This window comes from Rhineura floridana, chromosome 3, assembly GCF_030035675.1.
Source record: "Rhineura floridana isolate rRhiFlo1 chromosome 3, rRhiFlo1.hap2, whole genome shotgun sequence".
Taxonomy (NCBI): Eukaryota; Metazoa; Chordata; class Lepidosauria; order Squamata; family Rhineuridae; genus Rhineura; species Rhineura floridana.
In genome coordinates, this window is record NC_084482.1 from 144,442,052 (window position 1) to 144,456,313 (window position 14,262).

The 14,262-nt window shown below is 43.0% G+C and overlaps 1 protein-coding gene across 2 annotated transcripts in view; it reads right to left on the reverse strand.

Moving 5' to 3' along the window:
• The window catches only part of BICD2 (BICD cargo adaptor 2), a 126,475-nt gene extending 112,715 nt beyond the window's left edge, over window positions 1-13,760 (reverse strand). Inside the window, exon 1 of one of the 2 annotated variants that reach the window (XM_061618207.1) lies at window positions 13,061-13,760. In XM_061618207.1, coding sequence (XP_061474191.1) covers window positions 13,061-13,300 — 240 coding nt within the window. In that variant the 5' untranslated portion in view covers window positions 13,301-13,760. The remainder of the gene's footprint in view (window positions 1-13,060) is intronic. The other variant, XM_061618208.1, reaches the window with a different exon arrangement.
• Window positions 13,761-14,262: the final 502 nt, after the last annotated feature.

Consider the following 14,262-nt stretch of genomic DNA (forward strand, 5'->3'; position numbering starts at 1 on the left):
CCTTCTGATTATATGTTGATGAAGTGAAACAACTAGGCTATCTCACTTGAAGGCCCATAGTTCAGAAGCAGAGCAGACACTTTGCCTCTAGAAGGTCCTAGGTTCAAAGCTAGCAGCTCCAGGTAGGGCTAGGAGAGACTCCTGCCTGAAGCGTCATTGCCAGTCAGTGTAGATAATACTGAGCTGGATGAGCCAGTAGTCTGAATTGACATAAGTCAGCTTCATATGATTACTAAATGACATAACACCATGTACAAAGCCAAGATTCTTTAGATCAGCATCTCTACCATCGAGAGTATATGAACGTTTAAGGAATTGGGGGGGGGAGGGGTATGGACAGTGTTGTAGCAATTTAGACCAGAACTTTATTCTGGGCCTTGAAACATGAATATGCTATCTATGCTATCAGCACAAGTCAGCAATATTGTGTATATAAACACAATTTCTTATGCAACACTACATGCATTATTTGCCCCTTTTTTGTCATCTGATAATTTGTATGTTGAGTATTCAAGGAGCTCAGTGAATATTAATCACTATGATGCATCCCCTGAGACATGTCTATGTACTCCTATCATTGATCAACCATGTGCCCACTGTAATACTAGAATGGTTTCACTCAAGATGGATCAGGTACCAAGAGATTTTAAAAAGTGTCAAAATCTTCCAATGTAATTACTGGGACAAAAATGAGAATACAATCACTCTACTTACGTGAACAGAATAACTGCTAAATTGATCTACTGTTAATCAGTGATCTGAACAGTAGCAAACAAAAGTTGATGTGGTTAAGTGTGGCTGAGATTGCAAAACTTATCATGTAACCGCAAAATCAACAGAGTTGTTCACTAAGAAATAGAACACTACAAAGGACTTCCCCAGATTACAGACTTGTCAAAAGCAAGACAATGGCTCTGCATTTTCCTATGCATTTTGTTAAATGGGTCCTAAATGCATTTAGTGTAATTCTAGGGTCTGCACTTGCACCTGTAGAACTTGTAGAAACATGCCATACTGTCAAAGTGGTTCACGTGTTTCTAATAAACAGGGCACAGCATGTTATTTTTGGCCTTGCATAATTTGTAAAAATATATAAAGACAGACTGGAAGATTAGACAGCAGCACACAAAGAATTGCATGTCGTAAGATGAGGGTTTTTTTTAGCAAATGTTAGGTGCTTTTAAATATCTCTATTTGCCATTCACCATCTATATTTTAATGCATTGCGATAGGAGGAAGCCTCTGGCAGCAAATTGTCATAAATGCACATAGGCTGCAACAGACACAAGGCCTTTGACTGCTGTTGAGTGAAGAGGAAAGCCTTGGGAACCTCGGCTTTTCAAACTGGGAGGATGGCAAAAGAGCCACAGTCCCAATGCCAAATTCATGTACTTTCTGTACCTTTTTAGCATCATGGTCAAAAGTCAGGGGTTACAGTTTTGTCTTATATTGTCAGTGTAGATTACACAAATGACATGTACACTACATGCCCATTTCAGTTCAGGTGAGGCAAGCAAAACTCACAATTATTGATGCCTGACAGAGGCAGGGCTCAGCACAATTTGTGTGTCTTTACTTCTGTTGTTTACAAAATCTAAAAAGATAGTCTTACCTTGCTTTAATTGAGTTATTTCATTAATCTGCAAAGTAGTCAAGTTCTTCCAAGGAGCAGTGCTCTGATCTCATACAGCTGTAATGGGAACTACAAGTGAATGATACTTTATACAACAGTATCTTGTTTTTACTCCGAGGAGCTCAAGGCTGTGTACATTGTTTTTCCCTTCCCCCTTTTAATCCGTGCGGTTAGGCTCAGTTAATTTATTATTATTTTAATTTATTACCTGCCCTTCACCCTTTAAAAAACAATGAAAAACAACTTAAAATCACAAACATCACAAAAAATAGGGTGAATCCTAAAAATATACATCTCAGGTGTCAAAAGGCCAGTGTAAAAAAGCGCACCTTCAGCATTCACAGAAAACTATACAGCGAAGGTGCCAGATGTACCTTTGTAGGCCACCCCCCCCAAGTTTCTGAGGGTGAAGGAACTACCAAACTGACCCCCTCTGCTGATCTCAAAACCCGACAGGGGCTGTAGGGAAGGAGGCAGTCTTTCAGATATCTGAGGCCTAAGTCATTTAGGGATTTAGACACTAGTATGAGCACCCTGAATTGGGCCCAGAAACCAACGAACAACCAGTGCAGAAGTTTTATAACTGGGGCTATAAGCAACCTAAATAGAACCCAACCAGTAATCTGGCCACTGCAATTTGGACCAGTTGAAGTAAGCTTCAAGGGCAGCCCCACACAGAGTGCATTGCAATAATCCAATCTGGAAGTTATTAGAGCACAAAGTACAGTGGCCAAGTCGTCTCTGTCCAAGAGGGGCTGTAGCTGGCGAACAACCTGTAGCTGGAAAAAGGCACTCCTAGCCACTGAGGCTACTTGAGCCTCCATATATATGCATATAAGCAGCGGTTTTTGTCAACAGATTGTAGGGGGGAGGGGGAGAATGCAGGGGGCACAACCCACAAACAGTGTACTGGGTCCAGGAAATCCTGTTTTCATCCCTGGGCTGGGGTTGAGAGACTTATATCCAGAGGACCACATGTTCCCCATCCCCAGTGCAGGGGCTTGTGCTCACATTCCTCCCTTCTTAAAATGCCTAGTCTTCACCCCCACTCTAAATCTGTAAGTGTGCAAGTTCCTTCAGGCTTCACTTATATTGCTTATTATGTTATACTGGCTAATTATTACATACCCTCAAAGTTAATTAAGTCTCTTTGTTGAGCCACAAGGCACACAAAAGTATAAAGCAAAACCATGCAGAACAAAACAAAACTGATTTTTAAAGCATACATTTATCAGTCAACAATACCAATTAATGAAATTTTGTTGGCACTGGATATAGCACCACAATACAAGTTAATATCCACTATTGCTCACCAAGAGTCATTCCAACATTTGCTGGTTCAACCACTTTGAAAAAAATGGGATAAAGAAATCTAAACCTTTTTCCTTTTGGGGCCAGGAACACTCAAGCAGATAATGGACTATGGCTGCTGACTGACTAGGTGGAATAAAACCCAATGAGCTCAGTGGGATAAAAGTAAACAAGCACAGGAACAGGCTTCTAGTTTTCCACAAACATATCTCCACCAAGGCAGGTAACCTTTTTTCAGCCCAAGGGCTGCATTCCTTCATGAGCAACATTCCAGGGGCCGCATGCAAGCCGCTGGCAGACCAGAGCAGCCAGAGCAAAGGATGTGACTCTGACCATTTCGTACAATAAGCTACATTCCGGGTGCACAAAAGCCAAACATACACATCTCTTCAACCTCCCACGGAGGCAAGAGGCATTATCACAGTTCAAGGTCACATTCCAGCTGGGCATTTATTATTATTATTATTTATTAGATTTGTCACTTTTCTTCACAGAAGTGAACCCAAAATGACTTAAATAAATATATTAAAAAACCAATATAAAAAATTAAAACAAATAAAAAGTATAAAAACACAGTACATAAATATAAAACACAGTGGAACAGCCTACCCCATAAAAGAAGCTTCAACATCAAAAACCCTCCAAAAAACCCTCCAAAATTAAGAGCCAAGTACCTGGGAGAAACGTTTTTGCTGGTGCCTAAAGATAATGATAGGCGTGCCTCCCTGGGAAGAGCATTGCACAAATGGGGGACCACCACTGAGAAGGCCCATTCTCATGTCACCACCCTTTGCACCTCCATCAGAGGGGTCACACAAAGAAGGGCCTCAGATGCCTAACAGAGGGATCGGGTTGGTTCATATGGGGAAAGTGGTTCTTGAGGTATTGGGTCCTGAGCTGTGTAAGGCTTTATAAGTCAAAACTGAATTGAGCCCAGAAATTAACTGAAGGCCGGTGCAGTTGTGCCAGAATTGGTGTTATGTGCTCAGACCATCTTGCCCCGGGGAGCAATCTGGCTGCTGAATTCTGCACTCAAGGAGGGTACAGACCAGGGCTGGGGGAAGGCAGCAAGGGTTATACAGACATTCCCCACCCCTGCCTTAAATTATTCAACCTTTTAAAAAAATGCAGCTCACCTAAGTGCATTTTGTTTTGCTTATTCATGTTGTTCAGAAAAGAAATAAAACACTTGTTTGTACCAATGCATGAAGAAAATCCTGAAATGTTTCATTCCGCAGCGTGAAAATGAATGAAAGGCAAAGGAAGTGCTCTTTTAATATATCATATGCATACTTACATGGAAATTTTTCCCTAGGGCATTTGCCCACATATTATCTAACAATGGCTTTTCTTTTCCTTTTTTTCCATACAGAATAATATTCTTAGTTAGCTACCATACAACTAGTATGGGTGTGTTGATTTTAATTATGTTCCAAGGAAATGTACACATCACTTTATTCCTCACACATGCACACACTTCCATTAGCCAAGCTCAAACAGTGAATCAGCCTGTGGCAAAAATTTGTCTGCAAATAATAATAATAATTAAAAAAACAAAATAGCCAGCAGGAAGAATGTCCCAGGGTGCGGATTCTCTTCCCACTTGAAATAGTCATTTCTAACAAGACCAGCAGTTTTTCACAACTAAGGATCTACTCAGAATCTAATTCTTTCTTTTTCATGCTAAGCTGTGAGAATTACTTAGATGCCAATGTTTATTTGTGTCCCTTCCTTGTGTTGAGGTTTTCACAGATCATATTCCAAATCCATGCTATATTCTTCCTGTTGCTCGGTTACCAAGTCCGAACAAATATGTCTCTCTGCAGTCTGCCAGAAGTAGGGGGAGCAAAAGAGATAGAGAAAGCACAGACAGATGCCTGGAGAATGAATCACCCACTGGAAGTCGCCTTATGGCCCTGCAGTGTATCCGATTAGTCATAACCTCACATACAGTAGAATGGGAACAGCAAATTGTGACGCTATTCACTGGGGGGCCCTGATCTGCTCCCTGCCCACCACTGTTCAGGAAGAGACTCTTTTCACATCACATGAATTTATCTCATAAAGCATGTGAGCCTTCAAATATTTCCTGTAAGGCAAATTCAAGTACTGAGTGATTTACCTGAAGGCAAAGTTTGGCACTGGCTACCAATCTGCTCCCGAGCCAGGTTTTTAAGGCTTTGTTATTAACTTAGACCAGGGAAAGCTTGAGTGAAGAGGTAAGTTTCAAGAACCAATGGAAATTCTCCACAGCAAGTACCTGCATTCTAGCGGGGAGCTCCTTTCACTGGTTAGTTGCCACTATAGATAAGGCTGTCATCCAGGTTGCCGCAAGATTAGCCTCTGCAGACCATGGCATGAATAATGGATTCTCTTCCACAGATCTTAGTAAATGGGCAGGTCTATATTGGAGGGTTTTTTTCTCCCCCAGATAACCTAGACCTGCAGACATTCATCTTGCGGCAACTCAGGAGGATGGCCTTCTCTATAGTGGCAGAGGTTTATTCCAGCCTGTGGAATAAACTCCCCGCCGAAATTTAGCAGGCACCTACTGTGGTGAGCTTCTATTGGCTGTTAAAAACATGCCTATTTACTCAATTTTTCCATGGCCTCAGCACTAGTTGAGTGATTCCTGGCTACTATAATTGTGATATCTTGCTTTTATTGGATTGTTTTTATTGTATATTGGTTTTGTACCAAATAGTTTTATTGTAATATATTTCACATTGGTATAAATGCTTTAAATAGTCATTTTAGGACACAAAGTTGATTCAGACAATACTGTTTTCCAGTCTCCAACTATCCATCTTTGGGTGGGTAAAACAAAATGTATTGGTTTGCAGGAAAAATGTTAAAACTTGAGTTGTTATTTAATAAGATTTGGCTGATTTACCATATTGATTTGTCTGGATAACCAAACCAAATTCTGTGTGGGGGGGGGAAGTGTTTTCTGTGAAGCAATTTAAAAATAGTATAACAAGTAGGCATCTGCAGTAAAATGTTGCAGAGTATCTGCAGCATTGAACAGCCTTGTCGTATGTAGGATGTTAATGTACTAAGTTGTATAATTCTACTTTAAGGGTACTTTCCATGTAGGTACTGATATTTTGCAAGAACTAAGTTGGCAGAAAGTAAGGAGAAAAGGAAAGAGATTGGGGAAAGGGACTAGAGCACAGTGGGGTCAACAGTGACAGAGGAACTTGGAGTTTGGAGCATTGAGGAGGTTCTGCAAGACCATATGCTATTTGCCCTAGCTTCTTCCGGTGTTTCAGCCTTTAGCTGATACTATCCTTTTTGATACTATCCTTTTTTGGGGTTAGAAATACTGACAGCAATCCAAAGGTGTACCTAATTTTCTTTGGCTTTTAACCTCAGTTCCCCCTCCCCCCAATCAAAAACAAAGGGTTTCAGGAAACCAATGCTTTGCCAAATACCCCTGCCTTTACTTCCCTGTAAGTGGTCCTATGGTAGATAGCTGAATTACTTGTTTGAGGTTTGCAGCTTTGACTTGAAGACAGTGATTGTATGCAAAGACTAATCATTTGCAGTATGGTGATTTGTAGTGGGTAAAAATGAAGCCAACCATCCCTGACTTCAAAAGGTTATCTCTTTTGCTTAGTGCTTTGATCTGTGTTAAGTGATGTCAGCAAGATTTATAGCTAGCTAAAAAATAGAGTGAAACTGGCTGCTGCTTGGAGCTGCTTTTTAATTGGCCAAGGGCAAGGCCAGGGGATATAATTCTCATGATTCAATTCCTTAGCACACACAGACCTGATACTATGAATTATTAATTTCTACAATGCAAGGAATATGCAATAGTAATACATATATATAAGATGGAATGGGTGGCTTAAAGGGCTAGGCTAGAGCCTTTTAAAGCTCTTATAGGTACAACCTATCAATAATTCAAAACCCACATCCCTAAATTATATTTGAGATGGTTGTTGGGAAAAGGCAGTGATAAAGATCCCATAATAGCTAAATACTTTTATGTCTTGCTGACTTCAGTGAGAATAATTAAAGTTCAAGAAAATAATGTTATAAGAATCTTTTCTAAATTGTACTTAAAGTACTTTTTGTAATGCTCCCCTGTTGAACCAACGAACCAAACCCAATATCCAATGTGTAGAAAACAACCCCTTTTAAGGAGAACGATTCTAGACTAGATCACTATTTCACTAAAAGCTAAAGTCTTCCTAACAGGCAGAGCAGGCCCAAGACATTTTTATGGGCAGGAAATTCAAGGAGCAGAGAGGCTCCCCTTAAGTTTCAAAAGTACCCCCGCTGTCTGTTGTGAAGTGGATGGTAACTGGGGAAAGGGCCCAGCTGGTGATGTTATCCCAACTTGCAATGCTCTTCCCAGTAGCAGTTATCTAGCAGGAACTACATGAAAAGCAGAATACATTTTCACACGAGAGTGAGATCCCTCAGAAAGACTGCATCATGTACAATAATAGGGGCAGTCCTTCTACAAAGATCAGTCGAGAATAAGTGCAGAAGCTTCATATCTCATGAAATTACAAAGGACAATTCTGCAAGTAAGATGGCTCATCTAAAGGTAGCTGAACACTTTATCAGTTGCTTCTGCAGCAAACATGTTTCTGGATGCAAAGCTAGCCCATCATGCGTATGACAAAACAGATGGTCTGTGCTGTCAGGAGTCTGTAAGACAGGGCAGAGACACTGTCAAACTTAACATTAGAGAATGTGCACGTAGATCTGATTGAGGAACTCACTGAAGATATTTTTGTCCTGCACAAAGAGAGCACGATAACTGTACAAGTTCTAGCTACGCTCTTTCCTCCTCAGAGGAAATAATGTACACATTTTCGCAGGATGTTTCCACCTCTACTAATAACTGAATGAAGGCACAAAAAATATCAGGACCTAAATAAAGCAGAGGCAGAGTGGGTGGGTGGGGACCGCATTACAGACCTACATTTCAGCCATTAAATAATGCAAAGACTACAATATCTTCAGCATTAAGAATTGTTGCTTTTCCTTAATTTGCTTGGCTAGAGCAGACTTCTTCAACCTGGTGCCCTCCAGATGTTTCAGATTGTATCTCCTATCAGCTCAAGCCAGCATTGCTGAAGGTTGGTCTAAAGAAACAGCACAGAGAAGTGCATGCTTCCAGATTCACCAGGCTTTCTCTCCTTTCTCTACACATAAATATGGAGAAGTAGTCACATGTAATGGTTATGTTCCTGCAAATATTCAATATATTTTGTTTGACAGCACAGAGCTGACAATCCATCAGTATTATAATTATAATCCATCAGTATTATAATCCCATCACTGAGAATGAGGCTGAAAGAAATTGTAATTAACAAAAGAAAGGCTGTTAGAGATTATTATAACAAATATTTAACATGGAATCACAGCTTTCAAAAAAGTGCCTTCTAATTCGCCTGATCTTGATTAAATTTGTCAGCAAGTGAAACAAAAACAAACCAATTTAAGAAAGAGTTGAGATTTAAAAAAAAGATTCACCCAGTTAGTCAAGACGTTTTCTGGTGTGGAATGGGGAGTTCTAGAACTGGAGATTCACCAACCGTAGACCAGATTCTCCCCCATAACATGTCTATGTGGGGACTGAGGCATTGTATATTATACATAGTGGATGGAATCAACAAATTATTGCAGCGTGGAGTGCTTTGGTTCACTGCGCTAGACAGCCACACCCTCATCCACAGTACTTCATTCCCCCTCCCACCAGGTTTCCCATTTCTTCTCCCCAACGCTCAGTCAGCATTTCACTGAGCACATTCAGCCTATATTCAGGCTATTTGAGTCCCCTCTAAGGGTTTTTTTTGTTGTACTTCTGCAAACCTTGAGGTTCCTCTAAGCCTGCTGATACTCCCTCTCTTGTGCATGGGTGGTACTTTTTGGCTATATAAGCAATAGCACTCATGTCTGAACATCAGAAATAGAAGGAATAACAGAACTAACATAGATGTCCTCACAGTATGGCTGTTTTGTTTTGTTTAATGGCCCTTTATTTGTAAAATGCGCTTGGCTGCCAAGAAAGTGTCACAGACTGTTCACATGCCTGAAGAACATGTTTTGTTTACCCATCAATTCAAATTAGCAGAATTATTGGATTTGACAATGTCAATAAACTGCCTGCTTGTCTCTTCTGAAAATGCTGAGATGATACGCTGCAGGACCCTCTCGTTTTAGGGATACTCCTAATTATAATGGGTTCATCCTACAGAAGTCCCGCAGTCACCAATTTTCAGCATGTTCTATTACTGCACACAGACATCCAGTTCACACACAGTGCTAAACTGTGACTTAGCATGAATGAGCAAACATGCAGGCTCCTGGAGAGGAGGCTGTGACCGTTCTGCTCTTCCTCGGGTCATTCTGCAGCTGCGCTGGTCTGAACCTAGCTGTGGTTTGGCTTACCATTCCATCTGAGCCCAGGTTTGTGGATAACTCTCTCCAGATAAACCACAAGAAGTAACCAAGGTTTGTACAATGGTTTACAGCTCATGGTTTGTCTAGGACAGCTAAACCAGAAGCCCAAGTTCAGACAACATGCTAAGCCAAATCATGACTTAGTGCAGCAGCAGAATGCTTTAAGAGGAGCAAAGTGGCTGTGATCTTCTCTCCAGGAGCCTGCACATTTCCTTGTTTATGTTCAGCCATGGTTCTGCTTAGCACTGCATGTGAACGAGGACACAGTGATGAGATCTCACTGCATTATCTGCAGTGACCACATCACTATGCCATATGATGTGGGCACAGCCTAAATATTGTCATTCAGGATGACTTTGGAAACCAATGTGAATCGGTCCTCTACCTTGTATCCTAAGTAACTGCTATTCTTGAATATTTGCTACCTCTAAAGCCAACATTTCTGTGGTGCAAACTGAGAGCACACCACAGGACTGAACCTCTTAGCTTACTAAACCCCACTAAGATCAGGTAAACTTACTTCTGCCTAAAGATACACAGGATAAGACTAAAAATCTTCTAAGCAAACATACAAAAAAAGGATTCTGGGTGGAGAACCCACAACCTTTAAAGAGTTCTTTCCCCCAAGGCCTGTTCAATGTACATCTGTTAAAGATTTAGTAAATCTCTAATGAGATCCAGATTCCTCCATATCATCATAAAGGTATAAAGAACTATAATTTTCCTTGTCCCAGCTCATAGTCAGTCAGTCCCTGCATCAATACTGTATACACACTTCAGTTTTAAAAAGTGCTGCACAAACAAAAACTGAATTCTATTACTTGTGTAGATTGAGAACATATGCAAAAATAAACAGATATATGCATAACATGTCTCAGTTCTTGTAGTAACAGGAAAGAGCAAAGAGCTAAGAAACAGATACTGAATTCCCATCCTCTGATCACTGAAACCCCTCTCCTCTTTTCCTACCAAGCCACAGAAAGTCCTCTCATCTGTGCTCATGTTAATGGATGCAGATGTTATATTAACACATGGTACAGCATAGAAAGGATAGAGAACAGGGAGCAAAAAGAGATTAAGTTGTTTTGATACGTGCAAACACATTCCCTAATATAACTTTCCCCATGATTTTGTTAGTATCATTTTCACATATACCATAACTCCACAGGCACATATTTCCAGCCACTGAAAAAGATTTGAAAACCTACACAGATTTAAACGAGGCCTGAAAGACAGCCTGCTTTAATTAATGTGGACAATATTAAGCACATTGCTATAAATCAGTTTTCATTATGAAACTGTGTCAGCACAGGGATTTGCATTGTTTAATTAAATCAGCTCTGATTTTGCTCATGTAAGGAGACATTTAAATTGGACCTGTTCTATCGTGAGTGCCTGACTTCACAGGCCCTTCAGTATGGTACCACCAATGGGCCCCCACATAGCCATGACCACACAGCATTTTTTCTTCTGCTGTCACATTGGCTAGGTCATTGCATTTTAGGTACATTAAGATGATGGGTAGCTACCAAGGATGGGAGCTGAGCTGAGCTTTGCTCCCATAAGCAGCACTGCCAGTTATCCATTAAAATGCAATACAAGGGGCCTGGGGGAAGGCAGTGAATGACAGCATGATTGCAACCTCCTGGGCCTTCAGCCAGTACCCAATCTGGCCAACTGTTGGCATTGGGCCCAACTGCAGCCATGGCTAGCAAGTCACTGTGAGCTTGTTATCTCACAACAGAAGTTCTCAGTACTGTATCTTTCAAATGCACCCCTCTGATTTTGTTCCAGTTAGCCGTTTTCAAACAACATCCAAGAGATAAGGCTCCCCCATCCTTCCTAGTCTTACATTCAACACAACTGATATGACAAAAGAGATGAGCAGCATTTGTATATTATCCCTTCCCAGCCTACATCCTTGCAGTCCTTACACCAATATTTTCACTTTCCTATTATGTTACTGAGCAAGGCAGAGGAAAGTGAAGCCTTTTTCATTCCTCAGCACCAGCCAGACAGAACAGGTTCGGGCAGAACGGGAGAAAAAACTACATTTGTTTGCACAATAAAATGTGATAGCACAACTGAAAGGTTTTTAAAAACCTGATGTCCCAGTGTTGAGACCTTAGCACCTGATCGAACTATACCAAAATAATTATAACCCATAGGCACCCACTGTTCCATTATATGTTGCAAGAGTATAGAAATGAACAAAGGGAGATGTGGAGGAAAAGAGCTGCACAAGAGGCCTTAATTGCCTCTGCAAAATGGATATTTGGTAGGAAAAAACACCTTGCATTATATAAACAAACACACAATGGGTTGGCACAAGAAAAAACTCAGATTCTTACTGGGCAGCCCTGCAGAGAGCTGAACAGTATTTCAAATTCCTGGCACTGAATTATCAAGGAGCCCAAGCAATCAAGGATTCTAAAAGCCCAAGCAATCCCAATGGTAGGGTTTCTGCAACCTTCTGAATTTACTCACTGATCTTTAATAAGTTTATCAGAGAAAGCTTATCTAATGAACTCTTAACTGTAGTTTTCCATTTTAAATTCAGATTCGTTTCTGCCCTTAGGTCAAGCAATATGGTTAAACCTTGCAAACCCACGCTCCCAAAATATCTGAATTCTACATCTGAAAGTAGAGTACAACAACCAGTTAATGAGGGCAGAAATAATTTCATTCAGTTCAGTTCTTGCAGAGGCCTATACTGGGTTCCCTCCTATTTAATAGGAAACGGGAATACAGTATCTTCACTAACAGGTATGAGAGCTGTGCAAGAGGAAAGAAGAGAGAATGACTGTCTCTGGTGGGCAGATGCGATACGAGCTCGAGAGTATTAATCTCAAAGTATCCTCTATCCGGCACGTTTCACCGCAGTGCAAGAAGACACGGCAGATGTCACAGGAAGGACACGGTGCATGAGAGGAACAGAACTGCTGAGTTGCCCCTTTAAGAGAGCGGCGAGCCATTACGCCAGCAGATGGGGAGGGCCAAAAAACTCCCGGTTTGGTTGCTCCCGTGACACTACATCGCGCCGGGGGGAGGGGGTGGTGCTTGATGCGCCTCGCGCGAGCTGAATAAAACCAAAAAATGATACAGCCAACAGCTGCCTTCCAGCGAGAGCTGCGTGTCCCAGCCGAGAAGGCTTCTCAAGGCGCTGCATTTGCTACACACCCAACACACGCTGGTTCGGTAGAACCAGCTGCCATTTGTATCTCGGGACGGAATGCGGAGGGGGTGTTTGGGAAGCCTTACGCGGAACCCTTCACGCCCGGGCGCGCGTCTCCCATCGCCACCCTATGGCTGCTGCTGCAAATAAGCATCCTCAGGATGAACATTTCTAAATGGAACTTGACGTGAGAAGTAAGCCCCCCCCCTCACATACACATATATGTAAACAAACACCGACCCAAACGAACAGAAAAGCGGAAAGCGCCTTGCTGGCTCGATTCCCGATTGTGCTCTATTAGCCCACGCTCCCATATTTATTCCCCCCCGCCGCCGCCCCGCAGAAAGCAATTGGGGTTCAAGACGGCTCCCATCTCCTGCAGTGTGTGCATCACCTCTTCACCTCCTTGCCCCCGCTAAACTCGCATTATATACGCTGCAGCGGCGGCGGCGGCTGCTACCGCACGAACCCCCCAAAATGAAGAGGGGTAAGGAGGAAAGGAGAAGAGGCGCCCTCACCTCCTTCAGCTGCTCCATCTCGGTCCGGATGGTCTCGTTCTCCACCTCCAGCTCCTCGTACTGCTGCTTCAGCTGCTGCTTCTCCTCCAGCACGGCCAGCCCGTACTCTGCCGCCTGGATCTTCTCCCGGGTGGTTTCGCCCAGCTCTTGGAAGAGCCGCTTGATCTCCGTGCGGAGCCACTCGGGCTCCGACTCCATCACCAACTTGGTGTACTCTTCCTCTTCCATGGCTAGAGACATCTTGGCGGACACGGGTGCGGGGGGGGGTTCCAAACGGGGCAGAAGGGAGGAAATGCGGCAGAGAGCGACAGCAGCAGTATGGCTCCAGCGGCAACACCCGCCCCCCCTTCTCTTCCGCAGCTTTTACAACCACGTTAAGCTTGGAGCTACCATGGCCATCTGCCCTCCAGCGCAGCTTGCCCAGGCTGCCATTAAATGGGCCGGCTCCCTGCGCCTCTGATCGCCCTGCCCCACACGCCAGCGATCTGGCAGCTCCTTACACCATGATGTCTGCGCCCTCCTGCTGCTCAACAAGCTGGGAATGTAAACCGCAGTGAAATCATTCAAAAGGAACGGCCAGCCAGTTACCTTGCGGCATTGTGGGACTTGTAGTCCTGGCTCCTTCAAGGCCAAACTAATCGCTGGCCCGGAAAGACTACGAGTCCCACGACGCACAGGGAGCCGAGCTCAGATGGAAGCCCGTTTATGCCCTGCCCTCTTTAAGGAATTATTGATAGAGGAAGAAGCTGGCAGCGAGCGCTGTTGTTCCTTGCGAGTGTAGCTGTGGCAAAGCTGCTTCAACTTGAATACTGACCCCTTCAGGCTGTGCCAGAACTCTGCGTGTGGCTACATTGTTTCGCAGTTTGACTTGCAGCAAACACGGCTCTCAACTGTGTTTAAAGTTTTTTAGACACTATTCGTTCCTTCCAGACAATGATCGGCGATACAAATTAACGGCAGTAAAATCCTGCACACACGTACCAACCCCCTCCCCTATTGATTGCAGTGTGAGGGTGGGGAGGAATCTTAGGAGGCAGGGCAGACGCCTGGTTTGAGAAAGGCCTGAGCAAGGTGCTTTCTGGGCTCCCCTCCCCAGCAACACCCTGAGCCCCCAGTTTACCAGGCAGTAGAGACAGGCTTCTCTTTGTTCTTTTTCAACATTTTTCTTGGGGAGGTGGGGCTGAGCTTGGCATTATTTATTT